General features: G+C 42.4%; 3 protein-coding genes across 4 annotated transcripts; all 3 read right to left on the bottom strand.

Moving 5' to 3' along the window:
* Positions 1 to 3,774: 3,774 nt before the first annotated feature.
* Positions 3,775 to 5,620, bottom strand: LOC146638923 (uncharacterized). Its single transcript, XM_085362747.1, has one exon. It carries the CDS (start codon positions 5,306 to 5,308, stop codon positions 4,103 to 4,105), a length of 1,206 nt encoding a protein of 401 aa, XP_085218873.1. The 5' UTR covers positions 5,309 to 5,620; the 3' UTR covers positions 3,775 to 4,102.
* A 5,473-nt stretch (positions 5,621 to 11,093) lies between these two features.
* On the bottom strand, positions 11,094 to 13,698 carry ran (RAN, member RAS oncogene family). The gene is made up of 7 exons (XM_085371762.1): positions 13,639 to 13,698; positions 12,699 to 12,756; positions 12,471 to 12,555; positions 12,149 to 12,274; positions 11,855 to 12,042; positions 11,590 to 11,760; positions 11,094 to 11,472 (listed from the first exon to the last, which is right to left on the bottom strand). Exons 2-7 carry the CDS (start codon positions 12,729 to 12,731, stop codon positions 11,428 to 11,430), a joined length of 648 nt encoding a protein of 215 aa, XP_085227888.1. The 5' UTR covers positions 12,732 to 12,756; positions 13,639 to 13,698; the 3' UTR covers positions 11,094 to 11,427.
* An 889-nt stretch (positions 13,699 to 14,587) lies between these two features.
* ndufs8b (NADH:ubiquinone oxidoreductase core subunit S8b) lies at positions 14,588 to 21,756 on the bottom strand. Of its 2 annotated transcripts, none has more exons than XM_085371750.1 (7): positions 21,700 to 21,756; positions 18,592 to 18,654; positions 18,449 to 18,514; positions 18,243 to 18,332; positions 17,428 to 17,600; positions 15,181 to 15,309; positions 14,588 to 14,996 (listed from the first exon to the last, which is right to left on the bottom strand). In XM_085371750.1, the coding sequence occupies exons 2-7, from the start codon at positions 18,638 to 18,640 to the stop codon at positions 14,865 to 14,867; spliced, it is 639 nt and encodes a 212-aa protein (XP_085227876.1). In that variant the 5' UTR covers positions 18,641 to 18,654; positions 21,700 to 21,756; the 3' UTR covers positions 14,588 to 14,864. The 2 variants fall into 2 exon arrangements, with proteins under 2 accessions (XP_085227876.1, XP_085227867.1); XM_085371741.1 differs by lacking the exon at positions 21,700 to 21,756 and adding an exon at positions 18,737 to 18,755.
* Positions 21,757 to 22,339: the final 583 nt, after the last annotated feature.

Below are 22,339 nucleotides of genomic sequence, written 5' to 3'. Positions count from 1 at the left end.
GTACACACGGGAGCATCCATTACAGGAGGAGTGCGAAGAAGAACAAAAAGGGGGTGACACCAGTCGTGAGACAGGAGGCGCCGCCATGTGGTGATACACTGCATTACGATAGCAACTGTTACATAGTCCCCCCTGGTGAGAAAAAGGCTGTCCTCAGCCATACACAGCTGGAAAAGCACACACCACACCTAACAGTACCCTATACATAGAGGTTACAGCTAAGATTAGTGCACACACAGGGCAAAAGACCATTTAAAAATGAAATTGGTGAAAATAAGACGAACATGTACAGTGGAAAATCAGTCTTCTTAGTTTTTTCACTTTTTCCTTTTTTTTGTTTTTAAAGTAAATGCCAAGAATGAACCTTAACGCACTAAAGAGCCATAAAACTGGATTAAGTAGAGCAAACAGAAACATCTACATATCATGACTCAAAGTAGCAATGCAACAAGACAGCATCAAACAGGTTTAACCAGAACATTTCACTTCAGATCAAGCCTGGTTGTGTGAAAATCATTAGTCCATCTTTTGTTGCTCCAGCCAGACGTAACTCTGGGGCAACGTCTGAGCCTGAGATTGTAATGTCCACCAGCAGCTGGGTGCTGGACAGATCTGGGTGAAACACTCTCTGGAACAGCGCCCACACCAGAAGAAGAGTCAATGTCCGGTAAATCAAAGGGGAATGGCTCAGAGCCAATGTCAGTGTCTGCAGGGGGGCCAGGGTGGGCCTGAGAGTCAGAGTTCAGACCCTCTGCGGTCTCTCTCTCGGCAGGCGATGAAACAGAATGTTCTTTGGAAGTGAGAGAGTCCCAGGTATGGAACGGTTGCATGTTCACAACATGATAAACACCTGCATCCACACCGGAGTCCACCCAAGTGAGCCTGTAATTAACATCACTGAGTCTCTGAGATACACACAATGGTCCCTGAAACAGTGGTGCAAGTTTAGCAGTAAAGTTAGACTGAGCATCTGACCTGGGGTGTGTCTTAACTCTCACAAGGTCACCAACACGAAACGTGGCATGTCGATGTCTCAAGTCATAGTAATGTTTTTGTCTGTCATGGCTATAGTCCAAAGCTGCTTTGGCGTGGTCGTGAGCTTCCTGCAGGGAGGCTCTCAGAGTCTCAGGGTAAGGCACACCCGGTTCATCAACACCTGCTGTAGAAGGCTGAGTGATAAGGTCAAGCGGGGTGTCTAACTCACGACCATAAAGCATCATGGCAGGAGTCAAACCTGTACTGTCATGAGGGGCGGTGCGCAGAGCAAAGCAAATCTGAGGGAGAAACTTGTCCCATGATGTGTGCTTATCACCTACATAAGCGCGGATTGCAGTTTTCAGAGTCCGGTTGACGCGTTCAGTAGCATTTGTCTGAGGGTGATATGCCGTAGTGAGTCTGTGCACCGAGCCTAATGCAGAAACAACATGTTCAAAAAGCTCACTCACAAAAGGAGACCCTCTGTCAGAAATCAGGTAAGTGGGTGTACCATGTCTAGCAAAAATGTCAGTGACGAATTTACCAGCTGCTACCTGAGATGTAGCTTCTTTGACAGCACTGGCTTCAACCCATTTAGTCAAATAGTCAACAAACACGATCAAATAAGCATTACCAGTGGGGGTGCGGGGAAGTGGCCCAACAAAATCCACACCCACATACTCCCAGGGTTTCTGGGGGACAATGGGAACCATAAGACCGGCTGCTTTTTTTTGACTTGGCTTGGTGAGTTGGCACACTGAGCATGAAATCACATAGTGTTTCACATCAGCTGCCATTTTGGGCCAGAAAAACCTAAAACGCAGTCTAGCCAATGTCTTAGAAACACCCAAGTGACCTGCTGTGGGGTGGTCATGGTAATAGTCCAGCAAGGTGCCTCTCATGGAAGTAGGGGCAAACAGTTTCAGCTCTTTCAAAGGGTGCAAAGCACATGTGGACTTGGGTTCCCTGTGATACAAAAGAGAGTCATACACAACATACTGTAACAAGGTGGCATTGTCCGAGCTGTTCAGAGAGTCTGCTTCAATGTCTCTGAGGAGTGGACCTGTGACGTGATCGTCTAACTGCAGCTGTCTCAATTGTGAACGGTCAGCCAGAATGACGGGGGGCAGAGTACGAATGTCCAGGCTGCCCATAACAGCATGATCTGGTAAAAGATCAGTCGGCCTGTCACAGGTCAGAGGCAAAGGGTTGCGTGACAGTGCGTCGGGAACTTTGTTTTGTGCACCAGGTTTGTGCACTATTGTGAAATCAAAGTCCTGCAAACGAAGTGACCAGCGGGCGAGTCGGCCCGTTGGGTTTTGACGAGACATGAGCCACCTGAGACTGTTGTGGTCAGTGAAGATAGTAACATGAACACCTTCAACATACGGGCGGAAGTGTTCCAGAGCCCATATCACAGCGAGGCACTCCTTCTCTGAAGTGCAGTAGGGGAGTTCAGCTTTGTGAAGGGAGCGACTAGCAAAAGCCACAACGTACTCACGACCCTTGTCATCCTTTTGCATCAACACTGCCCCAAGACCAATGTCACATGCATCGGCGTGAATGGAAAAGGGACGGTTGAAGTCTGGAAATGACAGGATCGGGGCTGATGTGACATGATCCTTCAAAGTGTCCATGGCCCTTCGACAGCTGTCGTCCCAGTGGAAAGCATTGTCCTTTCTGGTGATGGCGTGAAGAGGTTCGGCATGGCGGGCATAATTCTGAATGAAGCGTCGATAATAGCCAGTCAAGCCAAGGAACTGACGGACGTGTTTCACTGAGGTTGGGGTATCAAACTCCTTAACCGCCTTTACTTTGTCTGGATCGGGCTTAACACCTGATGATGTGATGCGGTACCCGAGAAAGGTGAATTCATCGAGGCAGAATTGGCACTTTTTGAGCTTCAATGACAAGCCAGCAGCCTGGAGTCTGCCCAGCACCTCCTCAAGATCCACTAAGTGCTGTTCAAAGGTAGGTGAGGCGATAACAATGTCATCCAGGTAGACTGCGCACGTTTTGTAAATGAGGCCAGCAAGCACAGAGTTCATGAGTCTCTGAAAAGTTGCAGGTGCGTTGCAGAGCCCAAAGGGCAGCACCCGAAACTGGAAGAGACCGCAGTGAGAGATGAAGGCAGTTTTAGGCTTCGAGTCCTCTGCTACAGCAACCTGCCAATAGCCTCGCGCTAAGTCCAATGTCGAGACAAACTTTCCTCTTGCCAGAAAGTCCAAAGACTCATCTACACGAGGCAGGGGATAAGAGTCTTTTCGGGTAACTTGGTTGAGCCCTCGAAAGTCCACACAAAACCTTGGTTCCGTGGCCGCTCTATTTACAATGACTACAGGAGCTGCCCAAGGGCTTGTGGAAGGTTCAATGATGTTGTCCTTCAACATTTGTTGTACTTGTTCTTCAATCACACGTTTCTTAGCAGGTGACGTGCGATAGGGTGGGAGATTGACAGGTGTTGCATTGCCAGTCTCTATGGCGTGCTCAGTGAGAGCCGTTCGACCAAGTTGACCATCAAACAAGGAGCTAAACTTGCTGAGCAGATTGAGTAAAGCATCCTTGTTGTTCTCTGAGAGACTTGCTTCAGACAGTTTGGCTGTTAAGTCTGAGCGAACCAAGTCCAAAGACATCAGTGTTCCAGGTGAATGCGAGTAATCATTTTGAAGGTCCTCTTCATCGTCTGCGAGTGGGCAGGGGATGTCCTCAATGTAGACGGTTCTAGTGGGAATGTGAATAGAAACAGAAGCTCTTGCCATAAAATCCATTCCCAGAATGAAAGGAGAGGACAAATCTGGTATTATTGCAAAACGCTGGTAAAAGTTCTTGTTCATGAATCCAATATTGAGCCAAATAACACCGTCAGGGATACAGGGAGCATTATTGGCAAGGTTAACTGCAGGACCATTCCACTCACTTGTGTTTCTAGGGTGAGAGTCATTTACTTGAATGAGATCTGTTCGTACAGCCGAGAGGGAAGCACCCGTGTCGAGGGTAGCATCCACAGATGAAGCATTGAAGTTCACTTTCGTTCTTAGTGGGGTATTCCAGTGGACTTGTGAAAAATTGTCTTCCAAGTGTCCAAGACTGTGTCCACCCTGTAGTGAATCGGGCGTGTGAGGCTCCGTTAGTAACTGGGGGAAGGTTGGCCTCTGTGAAATGTCCTCCCCCCCCTGTAGTTTCCCGACTGCCTGTATTGTGGCTGGGATGTGGTGCTGCTTAATTCCACCTTTTCATGGCCAGGGTCAGAGGGGCCAGGTGCCGGCAATGGCTGGACTGGGCCATGCCTAGCGGTGTTCGAGGCTCGTTGTGGCAAATGAGGTTGGGTGTTACAGTTTGGGCAGGTGCGTGTGGTGAACCCTGGCTGAGAGCATTTGAAGCAGTAAGGTTCAGGCTTATAGTTGTCTTTGCTACATAAAGCAGGCTGTGGTCTTTGTGGTCCAAGCACTGAGTGAAGCTCATGAGCACGTAGCAGCAGGTCCATTACAGAAGTGACATTAGCGCCATACAGGGCAACTCTGTATTTTTCAAGAGCATGTTTACTAATTAGGTCGATTCTGTCTTTTTCAGGTGGAGGACTCTTCAGTTTGTCAAACTCACTCAACATGTGGGCAACAAAGGTTGGGAGTGGTTCGTCCTGAGCCTGAACACGATCTAAAATTCCTCTCAGGATGCGTTCTTGGTTGTCGGAGGGCAGAAAAACTGTCTTAAACAGTTGACAGAATTGAGCCCATGATGTGATGTGGGAGCTCAATGCCTTGAACCATTTCCCGGGCTCTTTTGCAAGAAAGTGTGGCAGTTCGTTTAGCAATTGCCCATCGGTTAGGTTCAATGAGGCTTTGTATGTGCCAACTGCATTTAACCAGTCCTCAGGTTGCACTTTGCCGTCCCCAGCATACACAGGAGGCTCCAGTTTTGCGTGATGTAAAGCTGCCGCAATCACTCTGGAAGTGCTGCTGAGCTCAAGTGAGTGAGATGGGAGAAAAGGATTTGTAGGTTGAAATGGGTTGCTGGGCAGGAACGGATTGGTACTGTTGGTGGGTTCAGTTTTGTCTCTCGCAGGAACATGAGGTGTCAATGTGGCCATTGGGAAAACAGGAGACTGTGGGACTGCAGGAGGGGGAGAGCTCCCCATTGTGAGTTGGTCCCACTGCCTTAGTAAACTCTGCTGTATGTTCAGTGAGTCACGTAAACAATCACTAAGCTTATTCACCTCAGTTCTTAACTCCACCACTTGTTGGCTAAGGCTAGGAGTCACATTTTCAACTATCTGGCACATAGGTAACGAGGTAAGTTCCATGTCTGAGTCAGAGTCGTCTGGGCAGTGTGCCATTGTGATTTCAAAAAAATTAAGCCGCTCCAGGGCACAGTGTAGTTATTGATATAGTAGTAAAAGAGTCAGATCAGACTAGAAAGACAAAAATGCAAAGATTAATTTTAAATCGTTTCGTTATACTGAGCCGAAGACCAGCACCAACGGTTGTAGTCGGCCAAGTTCTCACTTACATGTGCTACAGTCAGTCTCAGCAGAGGGAAAGGGGAATGGAAAGCCAGCAGAAATGTTCATGTCCAGGCTCTCCACAGAAGAATTAATCCTTAGAAGACGAAACCAACAGCACGTCCAAATAACAAATCCACGGAGTCCATTCGCGTCGCGGAGTCAGCTTCTCTCTTTTTCTTTCTCCCAAGCAGAGCAGCGGCACACCGCGGTATCCAGAAATTAGTCGGGTCCCACCTGAGCTGAGGCTGCGGCCATGGCTGGAGAAAACGTCCGAGCGTCCGCAAAACTTGGGGGATTTCCGAGACAGTTCACGTGCTAGAAGAGAAGAATCCTCGGCGGGATGCAAAAATCGTCTGAAGTCCAAGGGGAAAAAGTTCGGGCGCCAGTTGTAACGTGCGGTGGAGATGAAGCCAGCCGCGGAGGTGTGCAGGTGGATAGCGAATGAGCAACAGCTTCTGACTTTCCAAAAAGTACTCATTTATTTACAATATCAAAAATAAGTGCTACCTCTACCACACATTACTGAAGAGCACACTAGTCCGCGTACACACGGGAGCATCCATTACAGGAGGAGTGCGAAGAAGAACAAAAAGGGGGTGACACCAGTCGTGAGACAGGAGGCGCCGCCATGTGGTGATACACTGCATTACGATAGCAACTGTTACAGCAGACAAGTCCCTCGATCGCGGTGATGAAGCCACGCCCTGAGCCACCTGCACTCGTGATGCATTCAGGTATTGTAGGAATAATAATCTAACTAACCTGCGGATTTGTTGGAAACTCTTTTAAAAATATATAATAAGGAATCAAATGTGATTATTTTTGTCTTATGAGGGAATTTAGAGAAAGATATGGAGTCACAGAAGATAAACATCCGCAGAGTCTCACAACAGCTAAACAACATGCTGTTAAATATCAAGTTGCCTGGTTGAACCAGTATAAAGGTATGAAGGTAATAACGGAAGTCATAGTATGTTAGTATGCCCAGAAACATACTAAGGCAACAACTCTAACATACCAATTTCCACTATACTTTGGGGCTTTCTGTGATATTATTGGTTAATTAGCATGATGTCATTAGTTTCACTGGTATGTAGTAATAAGTAAAAGTCCATCCCTCTTCTTCCACTTATCCAATCCAGAGCAGTGGGAGGGCCGGACTCCTTGTACACCTTGGAGAGGCTGCCAATCTACTGCAGAAGTAATGCAGAGAGACAGACAACAGCAAGTTTTAGGATCACCAGTTAACCTAGAGTACCTAGACAGAACATGCAACTCCAGACAGAAAGGCCCCAGACTGGGTTTGAACCATGATCTTTGTTCTGTGAGACAAAGGGTTTGTTTTTCTACTGCTGGAGGAAATAAAGTCAAATGATCAGCAACGAGATCATCGATCCAGAGGGAAACATGAATACCTGACACAAATGTCATTGCACAAGTTGTTCTAATGTTGTGCCACAAATGTGAAGACCACTGTATTGCTGAAGTCACTGGCAATGTTTTACAATAAGTGATCATAACTTCACCGTCTTTCTACCATGAATGTCTGAACCAAAAGTCATCACAATTAATCTATCGTTTAAGAGAGTTTCAGTCAAGAGCAAAGTACTCAACTTAAATTAAAACCAATTAGAACGTGTTTACATCTATTAATCAGGTCTATCTTTGCTGTGTCTTTTCTTTTTTATTTCAGCACATGGATCATATTGCCATGCCAGTATGTTTACACCTCAAGGTCATAGTTCAAAGAGTTATGAGAGTTAATGAGTTTTGAAGAGGAAAACAGCATGACTGATATGGTGGCCTGCAGCATTACTGGAGAATTCACCACCTTACTCTTTACAGCAAAGTCTTTACTGATGCCCTCTATTCATTTGCGTTTTGGGATGTTTTGCCTTAACCATCGAGGGCACTATAAATAAAACATCACTTTTTATCCCCCCTTAGAAAGCCTTGGAGAGAGCTGAAGACAATTTAATTTTAAAGTAAGCTCATGTTAAAGCAAGTGATCAAGCATACTTATTTATGTATTTATTTTTAATTGTGGTGTTTGATACTCCCAGTTGCACAAGTGACCCAGGACAGTAAAATATAAATTATAAACTAAATCATAAACACTGTTTATCCCATCGAATGTAGAAAAAACTCCCATGGTTGTTTACAGGCTTTTATTATTAAGGGGGACTCATAATATGATCTCTCAGGTAAATTATCTTATTTAGACCATACATTTTATTGGTTGGTTCACTTTACTGTGAAATATAATATTCCCTATTGGAAATGACAAATCTCGCGGTTTTAACGTAAAGTAAATGTAGCACTAAGGGTTGACGGCATTACAGCAGCGTTATTGGGGTGGTGTGTGTGTGTGTGTGTGTGTGTGTTAATAAAAATCAATCAGATCATGGTTACGGAGGTTTTAAGTCAGCCAACCAGGGGAAAGGAGCAAACACATATCTTCCTAAGCTCAGGCATCTCTATCCTGTTATAATGACTGCATATTTTTAGTGCAATACGTGTACTCGTATTTTCACATGTGCAGTGTGTTCAGCAGCCAGCAGCAGTAAACATGAATGTAGGCCTAATGTTACAGCTGGGTGTCAGGGATCAAAATCACACTCTCCTCTCTCCCACCGTCACCTAACGCATCGTGATCATTTCCTTCCAGCTAAGCCGATAAAGAAGAGTTTTATTACAGCTTGTAACCAACTGTTGAGAACTGGATATAGATGTCTATTTCCTCATTTTGCGGTTTTCTTCTTCACTACGCTTTCAACACACAACGACTAAATTGTGAAACGTAAAGTGGGACCCGAGTCTGAATCAGAACATATGGCGCTGCGTGGAGGGTGAATGATGTTGCACCCAGATCCGTGTAGTAACCGGCACACGTCACAGTGACGGTGCATCAGAAATCTATTACATAACCCTACAGGGCGCGTTCATTGTGCCCTCAATTTAAAAAGCAAGGGGGAAAGGGAAAAGCACGAGTGACACCTAGTGGTCACGAGCTTAAGATGAAACCCTCCATCACTGGCATCATCTTGTGTGAGTTTTCATAAAAGCACACGTGCGTCCAGTGAAGGATCTGGGACTCAGGTAGCTACTTTATGACTTTAAATGGTAACAATGCGTTCAGTCTCCTTCCACTCACACATTTCTTTTGGCTACTCCACTGAGCCTCACTGTGCAGAGGCAGAGTGATGTTATAAGATTCATTTTTTGTTCTGCTGTCTCTGAACTCACCTTGTGAGTTGAAGACATGTCCCATCAAGCATGGCTGGTAGCATTAAAATGAGCTCCAGTGCCAATCGTAGCAAATTATAGGAGGCTGCGATGTGGAAACCTGAAGACTGCGCTGCACAAACATGCTCAGTAGTGCAACTTGGGAAAATTAAGGTTTAGCGTTTTGTTCAAATAGATATGAGCATGTCAGCGGAAGAAGCCACAGGCTACGACATGTGCCTTGTAGTCATTACATTTTGAAATTGTGTATTCATGTTATTCGTCTTTATTCTGCAGATAAGGAGGATTGGCAGAGACCTTTTTCTGGAACTTATGCATGAATAATTTAATAATCTATAGCACTTTTTTAAGTGCTTCAGTTTCAGTAAAATGACAATTTAAAGTGTACATACTCTGTTAAGCATACACTCTTACATTTAGAGCTCCAATGAGAAAGCCCCTGCTGACCAAAAGAGCACAAAGTGCTGTCTCAGATTTGTCAAAGACATCTTGACGATCCTCAAGACTTTATGGAAAATATTCTGTGGACCGATGAGACAAAAGCTGAACTTTTTGCATCTTATTACATCTGCTGTAAAACTAACACAGCATTTCATAAAATCACATCAAGAGTAAAAATGGTGGTGGTAGTTTGATGGTCTGTGGCTGCTTTGCTGCTTCAGCACCTGGATGACTTGCCGTAACTGATGGAACCATGAATTCTGCTTCCTATCAAAAAATCCTGAAAGAAAATGTTCGGCCATCAGTTTATGCTCTGAAGCTCAAGTGCACTTGATTTAAGCAGCAGAAACAGACCAAGTCCACCTCAGAATGGCTTAAAAAACAAGTAGATGATTATGGTGCGGCTGAAGCAAACTCTGGATTTAAAACTCACTGAGATGCTTTGGCGTGACTTTAAACAGGCCTTTCAGGCTTTAAAACACTCCAGTGTGGCTGAAATAAAACCATTGTGCAAAGAGTGGACCATAACTCCTCCACAGCGATGTGAAAGCCTCATTATCAGTTATCACAAACACTTGATTGCAGTTCTTGCTCCTGAGATTGGCACAACCAGTTATTAGGTTTAGGGGTGCTGCTTTTTCACACAGGATCCTGTGTGATTGGATAACATTTTCTCTGAAATGAAATCAACGATTAAAAGCTGCATTTTGTATTTACATGGGCTATCTTTGTCTAATACTAAAGTTTGTTAGATAATCTGAAACATGTGTGACATATATGCTAAAATACTAAGAAACTGGGAAGGGCAAATACTTTTTCACAGCACTGTTGAACATACTTCCATGCAAACATGGTGTAAACTAGGGCAAAAATAAGGAACAAATTATTGAGAAGCTTATCTATAAGAGTACTGATTCAGAAATCTACTCTTGATTTCTTTGACCTGCTCTTTTTCCAGGTTGGGATGATTTCACATCATCTGTTCAAAAGGCAACTTGCTAAGGAACATTTAACCAAAATATTAATGGCAATATATGTGTATGCATTTGACCCTGTATGGATTGCAGTAAATTCAAAATAAATTCTCACTCATGCACCCAATTCTTGTTTTGTTAAGTCATTAAAGATGTATGCTGTACATTCACTCTATCCCAAAAAAAAGGACTGGTCAAAGAAGTCATTAAAACCCCAAATTGCCATGACATTCATGCCCATGCCTTAGATCTTTTTGGCTATATCAAACTTTAATCAGTTATATTTTAAAGTGAAATCTGAAGCCAATGAAACACAGTCAATAGCCAGCTTTTGCATTCTTAAACTCAAGATTCATCTAACTGGAAACAATGTTATCTGACACAAATATTTAAAGTATTTGGTGCCTTTCAAAGCTTTGAAGGAACAGTTTTTTTCCCCCATAATGCCCTACAGTCTGCATGCTTTTTCAATTTAATGGCACACTCTTAAGATTAAATGGTTTGTATATCTCCTTTAGCTGTACCTGAAAGCAAAGCATTCATTATTACCACACTTTGTAAAGGCTCACCAAGACACAGGCTATCATTGTCTACTTCAGGTTTCCATGTATCCACTTGATTCCAACAGTAGTAATTAGTAAGTTTGGACAAATGTCAGTATAGCATTATCTAGTTGTATTTGACCTACTGTGGGCAATGTTGCAGACAAAGCTATGGCATGAGACTTATTCCATATGAAACATTTACTGGTGACTGCAGGAGAGCACAAAAGTAAATGCTGAATTCTATTAGTTTCTTGTAGCCATCTGAGTTTCAGGAACCTGTATTGTGCATCAAATAATCCTCACCAAGATGCTTGAATATGCTAAAGCCACTTTTTAACTACGAGGCGCTCCCTGTGACCTGAAATCGTTGGCGTGCAGGCAAATCACAACAAACACGGCCGTGTTATACCGAGAATGTTTTTATTCAAAGTTTACTCCCCTTAGTGCTTCCAGTACACCGTACAACAGCATTATGTGAGCTGGGTAAGTGCAATGGAGGGTGCTCAACGATGAAGAGTAGCACGTTGCCATGCCAACAACAACACTAGGGTGGGTGTGTGTCATACAGTGAAATTAGAACCACAACTTTTCCACCAAGTTTTTTTCTTTTTTTACTTAAGTTTTAAAACAAAAAAAATTCAAAAATAAAAAAATCTGAAAAGGGATTTTACAGTAAGGGGGCAAAACTCCAACGACTTCCTGTCCACAGGTGGGGGAGGAGGGAGGGACAAATCTAGGTAACAGGTTAGAGGTCATCTTCTTCATCTGGGAGTGCTGTTTGTGATGCAACCTGGATATGGAAGAACAAAGTCATGTTTCAGATTGTTCCACATTTAGAAGATGCGCAAGTAAAATTTACAATATATTCATCCAAATCAGACAAATGAGTCTGTACAGTGATACTCACTTGAAGCTCTTCCTCATACTTAGCAGCAAGGGATGGGTCCATCTGGACCTCTGGGGGAGCAAGGGCAGGCATTGCCACAAACTCCAGGTTGGGATCACCGATCAACTTCCTTGCTAACCACAGGAAAGGCTTCTCAAAGTTGTAGTTACTTTTGGCAGAAATGTCGTAGTACTGCGGGTAGAACAATTTGCAGCAGTTAGAAATGACAAAACTCAAAAGTTTATTCTACAATTCAAAAATACACATTTTTGCAAGCAGTTATTACCTGCAGGTTCTTCTTGCGGTGAAACACAATGCTCTTGGCTTTGACTTTCCTGTCTTTGATGTCCACCTTGTTGCCACAAAGAACAATGGGAATGTTCTCACAGACACGGACCAGGTCACGATGCCAGTTGGGCACGTTCTTATAGGTGACTCGAGAAGTGACGTCGAACATGATGATAGCACACTGAGCTGTTGAGGAAGCAAGAAAGCATTAATGTATTGTTCAGCTAAAGCCAAGGTACATGAATTTTAAAAACGTGACACTTGAGCAGCGTGCGAAGGATGCAAGGAGCACCTTGAATGTAGTAGCCATCTCTCAGGCCTCCAAACTTCTCCTGACCAGCTGTGTCCCACACATTATACTTGATCGCTCCTCTGTTGGTGTGGAAAATCAGTGGGTGCACCTCTACTCCAAGAGTAGCTGAAATTTCAAGCAAAGACATAATGAATAAGGAGAATGAAGGTGTAAATGGTGATGAGATAAAGGCCATGCAGGACATGTTGCTCCCTGTAGTTCCATTTAACACATTTGGCATCTTACATCCTGCTTTCAAATCTATTACCACATCCAGACTAAAAGAATGAGCTGATTTCCTTCCTGGCAAGCGAGTACTTACCAACATATTTCTTCTCAAACTCTCCTGTGATATGCCTCTTCACGAAAGTCGTTTTCCCGGTGCCTCCATCTCCTACCAACACCAACTGCGATGCAGAACGTACAGTTAGTCTAGACTGGTTGGTACTGGTTCACCACACTGACCGTTGTTAGCACAGATAGCGGTGCTTCATTTAGTTAAAAGGCTGAGAAATGGAACATCAATTTATGTTAGATAGCAAGCACTTACCTTAAACACCGCCACCGGAACACACTGTGCCATTGAGTCCGCCGTGGTTGCGACTTTTCTGTTAAACAAAACGAGGCGGGATGGTTGATTAGCACGTTGTCCGTCAACACCAACTAGCAGTGCTAGCAACTACTTTAAATGGCATTTCAAGAAGATAAAATATGACATAAGCTATGATTTGTTGAGATGTTATTTTGGTCCTTTGAGCAGTTTTCTACGATTTGATCGTTTAGCTAAACTCCATAGCTTGTTACATAGCCATAACTTCTAGCATTTTCCATCCAAGCTAACGTTCATGCACACGTAACGAGTAAACGTGTAACGGTGCAGCTATGTTGTGGAAAAAGGTTTAATTCATGTTGTGTGTCCAATGTGTATTTGCGTTCAATCGAAAATTCGAAAGCGCGCTTCTAAATGCGTATTTCAATACCAACGGCTGCTAGCTAGGAAAGCTAAAAACGTTAGAGTGAGTGCGCCACACGACGGGCGAGCGCACTTTTTCTTGTTCGACTGAAACAATCCGACTGGAAGCCCATCTAATGTGTTCCACGCTACACTCCAAGTCAAACCCAGCCTAAATAATTCTCTACACATAAATGCAACTCCACGCATCCACAATATATTTTGCCAAAAATACTGAATATGTATTTACAGGAATACGCGCGAGTCCCAAGAACAAAGCAGAAAAAATGAGGGTTAGCCGTGCATGCTAACCCGTTAGCTAGCACAGCATGGAAGCCATTCTTTTCATCGAGCTAACAGCTAGTTAGCCGCATAAGAAAAACCACCGGCCTTCCCCAGCTGCCCCATTCCTCACGTGGATACAGCTACAAAATCGCAAAGTTAAAGTTGCCCATTGTTTTAACTGACTTTTTATCCCAACGAATGCAAACTTGAAATATATGATAGCCCGCATTGTGAGAGGAATTCAGAGACTCACCGGTAACACTTCGAAGAGAGGAAAGAGTAAATGGCTGCGTTCGCGGGAGATTCAGCGTGGACTATGAGTCAGTTTCCGCCCTTATCATGTGACCCTTGCAGCGGCAAAAACGCATCAAGAAGCAACACGGTCCTAACTGAACGTGATTCAGCATTCAGTCTTTATTTAAACACACTTATCCAACCCTAAAAGACATTCACATGTAGCTAGAAAAGCACAATTTCCCACTACAGACAAGCAGCTGAGGCTGGGCAGCTGGGTATGGTTACGAGCTGTTTATTTCTGAGGTAATTTGTTAAAAAAAAAAAAAAAAAAAAACCAAAACAAAAAACCCACAGGATAGCAGCAACGTCCTCGTTTCATTGAACAACTTTTGGATGCACATGCGGCAGACAAAAGAGCCCAATACCCAAAATGTTTAGTGTTAGCCAAAGCTTCGTAGGTCAGACCAAGTAATGTTGGTACACTTACCACATACAAGTCAGTGAATGAAAAGTTATTTTCTTTCTTTGTGTACTACAAAAATAATAATCAATTTCTATAACTACCATCTGTTTACCAGAGCTGGCTTCAAAAACACAAGTGCGTTTTAATTTCGAAAACTAGAATGACATAGTTGAAAGTCAGTTGGTCAGTTTTTTATTTATTAAGCAACTCGAAAACGCAGATAATCCAGTGAACCCTGAATAACCATATTTAATTATATATATTTTTTTCTATTGACTAAAAATTTAAAAGTAATTTATTTGCATCACAACTGCAGCCGGCAATAGTTACACTGGAGGCTACAACCATCTAACAATAGCCTAATAAACCATTAAAAACACAGTCATTAACTCACTTAACATAAGGGATTTGGTCCAACAAGAGTCAAGTTTTGGATATAATATAAAAGACAAAAAAACCCACAAAACACATCTTCTCAGTTTCAGAGGTTTTTCCCCTTTAATTTCAATTCGGTTAGTTAAATTTGCAACAGGTCTGTCAATATCTTTAAAACAAACATTTCAAATAATATACTCTTATATTGCAAGCTTTGACGTGCTACAGCTCAACATCAAAAAAGTACAACTACACCCAAGAGGCATACAATTTGTGCGTTTTTTATAGAATTTCCTCAGTGTATGAGGCTTTACCACTCGGAACCCGCTGGCATAACTGTAAAACCGCCAGTAATCTCTTTAAATGCATATCAGGAGGACATACAGGACCTTCCCACAGTGAGTCTATCTGTACAGATAGTCTGCTTGTATGTTGGCTGCTATCTCAGCCTCCCATCGGTCTCCGTTGTTGAGTAGCTTCTCCTTGTTGTATAGCAGCTCCTCGTGGGTCTCTGTGGAGAACTCGAAGTTCGGACCCTGAAGGAGGAATTCAATTTTTTTTAAAGACATTAACTGTCTGTTTTGAAGGAGGGTTGGGTAGAATAGTGGAGTTTTTCAGTTGTAAATTTATTGTACTGAACTAGAGTAAAGACAGTGAAAGATCCCCACATTATCATTTGCTTGTTCAGCTTCATCAAACTTGGAGGACACTTGTTTTTACCTCAACAATGGCATCAACAGGACAGGCTTCCTGGCAGAAGCCGCAGTAGATGCACTTGGTCATGTCGATGTCATAGCGTGTGGTCCGCCTGCTGCCATCGGCTCGAGTCTCAGCTTCAATAGTGATAGCCTGAGATCAATAGAGAAAGGAAAGGGAAGCATCATGTTTATTGGCACAACAGTAGGAAGCATTCAAATATCAGCAACATTCATTTTACAGACATTTTGAGAACTGACTACAAACAAACAAATAAATAATACATAATCTAGATAATGTTTTAGCATAAGTGCCCAAATTGAGGTATTTCAAAACAGCTACTGAGTGAAGAGACATTACACCCCTGTTTACCTTCAGAACTGTCTCACTCTCACCCATGTTTTCTTCTGGAAGATGTGAAATATGTACAGTGATTTTTTTTAAATATGTGCAACACCACATTGGGTAGAGAATTTTATACAATTTTAGTATGACCACATTTATTCTTCAGCACAGCCTGAACTCTCTTAGGCAGTGTTCATATCATTTCTTTAAGCAGTTGTCAGGAATAGTTCTTCAGGCGTCTTCAGAGCCATTAAGCTTTTCTTTGGATGTTGGTTGGCTTTTGTTCCGTTCTCTATCTAGATGATCCCACGCTGCTTCAATAATGTCGAGGTTCAGGCTCTGGGGAGGCCGATCCATGACTGACAGAAACGTACAGAGTGGAACACTATCTAGGTATGCTTCTACTGAATGGCAGCGTCCTGGGGATAATTACCATGCTGAAAAATGAAGCCAATCAGATCAAAATCTGATTATACTTTTCTGGGTTCATAATTACATCCATTTTGACCAGATCTCCAACACCTTTGGCTTAAAGGCAGCCCCAAACCATGACAGAGCCTTCACCGTGTGTAGACACTCACTGCTGTAGCTCTCTTCCGACCTCCTCTGCATGTCATGATGACAATTTAGACTAAATATGGAGCCATCACTCCATCAAACCTTTTGCCCCTGATTTTCAGTCCCAGTTCCCGATTAACTTGGCATACCTCAGCCTCTTTTCTTTGTTTGCATTCCTTAACACTATCCCTGCTAATAATGAAATGTTCCAGCAGTCTATGTTTTCCCATCAAGCAATAGTTTAAACTTTAAGTTTTTGTTCTTTCTTTTGAGATATACATGTATTCATATAACCAAAACATCCTGAATGATTAGCAATTCATGATCCACTGGTAGCTTCAAAACAATAATCTGGTTTCAAGAATGTTTCTTGACAGACACCCTACCACTGAGCCCATTTTTGGTCAGGTTTTGGTGAACAGTAGATGGATAGAGTGTAGAGCAAGATGCATTTCTTAGGTCCTGTCTCAGATCTTTCCCGGATATAAAAAGTGTCTTATGACACAATTTAAAATGGATTCTTTGCTAAATTGTTATGTGTAAGCTGTAGGCACAGCAACGGCTCATCCTTAGGTGTTTTTTTTTGTCTTGAATGATTCATTCATGAGTGCTAAGTGGCTTAAGAAAAAAAGTATTCCTCAGAAAGTGGTTAGGTACAGGACTAGAGTGCATCGAAAATAAGGGAAAAAGCAGCCAATGTACACAGAAACAGAAAGCCATTGCTGAAGAGCTCTTTAATAAATTACAAGAAAATCCTGCTGGTCTGAAGCAAAATAGAAATCAATGAGGGCTGACTGAAGACTTTTTCATAGTACTGCAGATGCAACAAGGTGCTTAGAAGCTTAGAAGCACTTGAAACCACATGAGAGCACAAGGCAGTTCTGGTGAGATTTGGGGATTATGGAAGTTATTTGTGTCAACAATACTCGGATAGAAGGTGATGTTTAAATGAGCGGTAAATGTGTTCAAAAATATCTGCCACACTATTGCACTTGTGCCCACTCTAGCCTCAGTTTCCTGTTCTCAGCTGGAAACCTTCAGCTGCTGTGACTGGTCTGCTTCAAGGTTTCAACATGTTGTGTTTTCAGAAATGCTCTTCTTTTCTTACAGTGGTTGAAAAAGCGGTTATTCAATGTCTTTTTATCAGTCCCAGAGAACTGCCGCTGCCAAACCATCAGTTTCTAAAAACCCTCAAACCTGATCATCCATGGCTAACAGCTATGCCATGTCAAAGTGATGTCATTCATTTTTCTCGTTCCGTATAACGCTTTGTTTGTACTTCAGTACATCTTCTAGACAACCTCAACATGTCAAAAAAACCAAAACACAACTATCATAATAAAAGGGACTGTGTGTGTATGCGTTTACCTGAGCAGGGCAGATAGCCTCACAAAGCTTACAGGCAATGCAGCGCTCCTCTCCGTTAGGATAGCGGCGGAGGGCGTGCTCCCCACGAAAGCGGGGCGACAGAGGACCCTTCTCAAATGGGTAGTTGATGGTGGCAGGTTCACGGAACAGATAACTCATGGTCATTGCCAAACCTGCGTGAAGGCAAAGAATAAAATAAATAAATAAATAATAATTAAAAATTTAAAAAAAACTTAAAGGGCCCACTGTCTCTGACACACATTGATTTGCAAGATTTGAGTTAGTTGAAAAGAGGTCAATTACTCACCTGTACTGAGGAATGTACTGTTTAAAGGCGTATGAAGCCTGAGTTTTTGACTCATATGAATAAGATGGATGTATACTGACCTCATTAACTTAATTTCTGGCCATGATTAATAACAGTAGATAAACAAATCAGGCACTTTATATAGATACACTTTGGTAGAACTGGGTTGGAGCCCCTTCTGCCATCAGAATTGCTGTAATTCTATTCACATAGATTCAACAAGGTGCTGGAGCCTTTCCTCTCAGATTTTGGTCCATATAGACATGATAGCATCACACAGTTGCTGCAGGTTTGTCAGCTGCACATTCACATTGTGAATCTCCTGATGGATCACATCCCAAATTTGCTGTTAAACTGACATCTCGTGACTGTGGAGGTCATTTAGGTGGTGGTTTAGTGAACATTGTTGCAGTCAAGAAACCAGTTTGAGATGATTTGAGCTTTGTGACATGGAGCATTACAGGCTACAAATCTAGGCTATCAGCACAGAAAACACAATCAACGGGACCTCTGAAGAGCTCGGTCCAAAGCAGGGTTGTGGCAGCCCGGTCAGTGATGGATCTCATGTCTGTTGGCAGCTCCTGAGCATTTACATACTCTGACAGAAGAATAAAAGGAGAGAGGAGTAGAAGAGTAAATACAAATTTGGCATGCTGATGTGGTCACTGCACTGGAGATTCATATATATGTACAGCTCTTGGTGTGTGTACTCACTGTAGCCGTCTCTCTGCACACTGAGACTCAGCGGGCGAATTGCACCGCAGCCATATCCAAATGTACCTGGAGAGACATACACGTGTGATCTGAATATTTTGTGCACTTAAATATTACTGTGTTAATGACACCTGCATTAGTACCTTGTTTGGAGTAGCAGTGGAGAAGACGTAGACTCAGTGCTGCAGACATCTGAGCAGAGAAAGCTTTTAAAAGAGTAAAGAATAGTTAGAAGAATGAAGATTCTCAGAGTAAACGTGAAAAAAGAAATTCACAACTGCACAATACCCAAGAGCTGCATCTGAGCCTCTACAGGCCTCAGATAGCATGTTAAATGTTAAAGTTCATGACAGTATAATTAGAAAAAGACTGAACAACTGTGGCTTGTTAGTAGTGGCCGCTAGGAGGAAGCTTCTTCTCTAAAAAGAACAAGACGACATGGTTGAAGTTGGTAAAGCTGCCCTTGAAGAAGACTTCTGGAGCACAGTTTTTTTTAACAGATGAGACCAAAGTGGAGGTTTGGCCATATTGCACAGCACTACCTTCAGCAAAACTCAAACACAGCACAAACACTTCAAACCAACTGTTCAATCATGCTGGTGCAAGGTTTCTGATTTGAGCTTGTTTTGTAGCCACGAGAGATAGGCACCTTGCAGGTGCCTAACTCCTCCGTATGTCAGAGTTTTGTAGAGTGAAATGTGAGGCCATCTGTCCGACACCTAAAGCTTCTCCTAAATTAGGCCATGCAACAGGATAATGACCCCAAGCACAACAGCAAATCTACAGCATGGAAGTCCAGACCTCAACCTGACTGAAATGCTGTGTATAAAGGAATGCTTGCTAATGCCAATGAATTGAAGCAGCTGAAGTTACTGCTGTTAACTACTGGCTCTGTAAACTACTCATAGAATGATTGTGATGTTGAACTAAAACAAATGCCTGAATCCTACATTGTGGATATCCTACTGTGGTGATCTGAAATGTGATTTAAAATCAGAGTTTTTTCTTTTGTATATTTTATTTTACGTCCAGGAGTTAATATATGCTAAAGAGTATACATTTTCATTATGTACATTTATGTACTGTCGCATACTAAGTGTAATTACATAGTTATTGCCTGAGACTATTGTTGTTGAATGAAAAACTCAAAGAAGGTTTCAGCAGTGGACCTGTGTGAAATCAGCAACTTGCAAAAATAAATCAAAACGGGGGTTAGTGATTCTGAGAAAAGCAATCGCAACAAAGTTCAACATTTAACCATCTGAGCAGCTTTACTAATGAAATTATATCAGACTTCAGAATTTATATGCAGTGAGATTTACTGATCAATGATCAAAGGGGAGATTTATGTCATTTATGCCAAATGTATTCTGGGATTTGGATCCAACAAGTAAAGTATGCATATTACGCACACACACACACAAGCACACATGCAGCTATTACCCATTTCTTATTTTTATACTTATTTTATACCTATATTTTTTACACTTGTTTTTTACACTTGTTTTTATACTTATTTTTTTCCAGAACTTCAAGCATTACTTGTTTTGTTGTGTTTCTCAATGTTCTGAAGCTTGCAATCCATTTCTTTCTGTTTTATCTCCTTTAACCTTTTCTCTTGAAGAAACTCTACATTTGTGTGCAGTCTCTTATCACACCTTGCTTTCAGCACTCTGTATTTTATCTCCATGTCTTGGAGTTTGCATTGCATCTCTCTCTGTTTTATGCCCTGTTGTTTCTTCTCTTGGAGGATTTCTTTTTTTTTTCCCCAGAGCTTCACCAGGCTTTACTTGCATCTGCTGATTCCTTTTGTCTGTTTCTTGGAGATCCCATTCTTTCCATCCATCCATTCGCTTCCGCTTATCCTTTTCAGGGTCGCGGGGGGCGCTGGAGCCTATCCCAGCTGTCATAGGGCGAGAGGCGGGGTACACCCTGGACAGGTCGCCAGTCTGTCGCAGGGCCAACACACAGGGACAGAAAACCATTCGCACTCACATTCATTTGCACATTCACACCTAGTGACAATTTGGATTATCCAATTAACCTATCCCCACAAGCTGCATGTCTTTGGACGTCCAAAGACATGCAGCTTGTGGGGATAGGTTAATGCACGGTGGTTAGCACTGTTGCCGCACAGCAAGAAGGTCCTGAGTTCAATTCCACCATCAGGCCGGGGTCTTTCTGTGTGGAGTTTGCATGTTCTCCCCGTGTTTGCGTGGGTTCTCTCCGGGTACTCCCATTCTTTTTCCTCAATAATACTTCCCTTTTCTTGAAGCTAGTAGGATTTTTTTTTTTAAATTGGGCGCTCTTTTTCTCATTTTCTTGCATCAGGAACATAATTTTCAGGTTACTGCAAAGTCCCGTAAAACACTCCCTTTTCACCTGACTGTAAAGGGTTCGCTCAGTGGAGCCAATATTGCAGCAAATATTTTTATAAATGTCGTATTAACCCAGAAAAGCTTCTCTACAACAACAGAGGAGTGAAAAAAGGGAGACAGACTGCCAGCTGATCCGAGTCATCCTGTAATCTGGCGCCCCAAATCCCAAATATTACGTTAGCGATTTGCTACGTTCACGGGACGCTGTTTGAATCGGAAGAAATGCACTCTCGGATTATCCCTCGATTATTGACCAGTATTCGCCGTGTAAAATCGTAAAATACACAGGAAAGTCGATCAGCTGAAAAACCTATAAGCAGGGACATTACATAAAGACCTTAGTATTTCTTAACATGTAAACCCAGAGAGAAATCAGTCGATGCCTTTACTGTATCGGTGCTAGTATAAAAATACGTATACGATCAAAAAACAATCCACCACAGAGGTTTAATCTGAACTACCTGTGTTTTTCGGACACATGAAGGACCAGCTGTCCTGACCAATGACAGGATAAAGCCTTTAACCCAGCCGCTGGTTCTAACATACAGTCTACACGATTCACCTGAACGCCTCCTTTCAAATAGCATAACAGTTAGCAAAATTAGGCTCTGGTACACTAATGCTGCCAAGCTAATTTCTTTAATTAAGCTTTATTTAGTTTTTATATATTTCCGTTCAGATGAAAAATGTTTTAATGCGCTAAGCATTCCTCATAAAGGTAAACTCATCGGTCAGCAACTTTGCAACCATGTTAGCCAGTTAATTTACGGTAATTTAGTATAATCGAGCTAACATGACAATAAGATGAACATAGCCTATTCTCAATGCTAGCTAATTTGCGTCATTATTAATGTAAATCTCTTTTAGACTTACCACTGGCACAAGTTTATGATGATCAACACTAAGGAGGCAATAGTCCCTAAACTGTGCAATGCTATTAATGCTGCATTCAAGGCCTCCACGTTGATGTTGTATTCACCGTCACCTAGGAAATCGCAACATTATTTTACCTGCCATTGAAAGTAACAAGTTATTTAATTTACCTGGCTTCCTAAAGTACGCATAGGCCTTCTTGTTTCCCACCCGCAATTAGGAAGTCCTATAAATGACAGAAAAGCCCCAATTGCACAATTATCACTTATATGTGATGACTGATGAATCATATTTAAGCAGTTTAACGGCATTTTCATGACAGTAAAAAAAAACAACAACAAAAAAAAAACAAACCACTCCATAATTTTATCGTCATTGTTTGTGACGCGGAAGTTTATGTGAAAACTGCATTTGTGACGGTGAGAAATGAAGGCGTGGTGAACAAATGAGAGCATATGAGAGAAAGCAAGAGAGAGAGAGAGGAAGTTTGTCTTCCTCCTCCATCACTGGAGGATCACTTCACCTCTTCAGCAGCCAACTAATCAAACAGGGCGGAAATGTAAAAGGTAGTCACATTTAAATGTATATTTTAAAAGCTTTAACAGCTGTGGTTATGTTTATGACTTAAAATCGGGGGCTG

This window comes from Diplotaxodon limnothrissa, linkage group LG2 (genome assembly GCF_057381915.1).
Source record: "Diplotaxodon limnothrissa isolate DT_005_m linkage group LG2, D_limnothrissa_male_GT1.1, whole genome shotgun sequence".
In the NCBI taxonomy this organism is placed as follows: domain Eukaryota; kingdom Metazoa; phylum Chordata; class Actinopteri; order Cichliformes; family Cichlidae; genus Diplotaxodon; species Diplotaxodon limnothrissa.
Note: the sequence above shows the minus strand (reverse complement) of the source record. Positions and strands in the feature narration are given on the sequence as shown.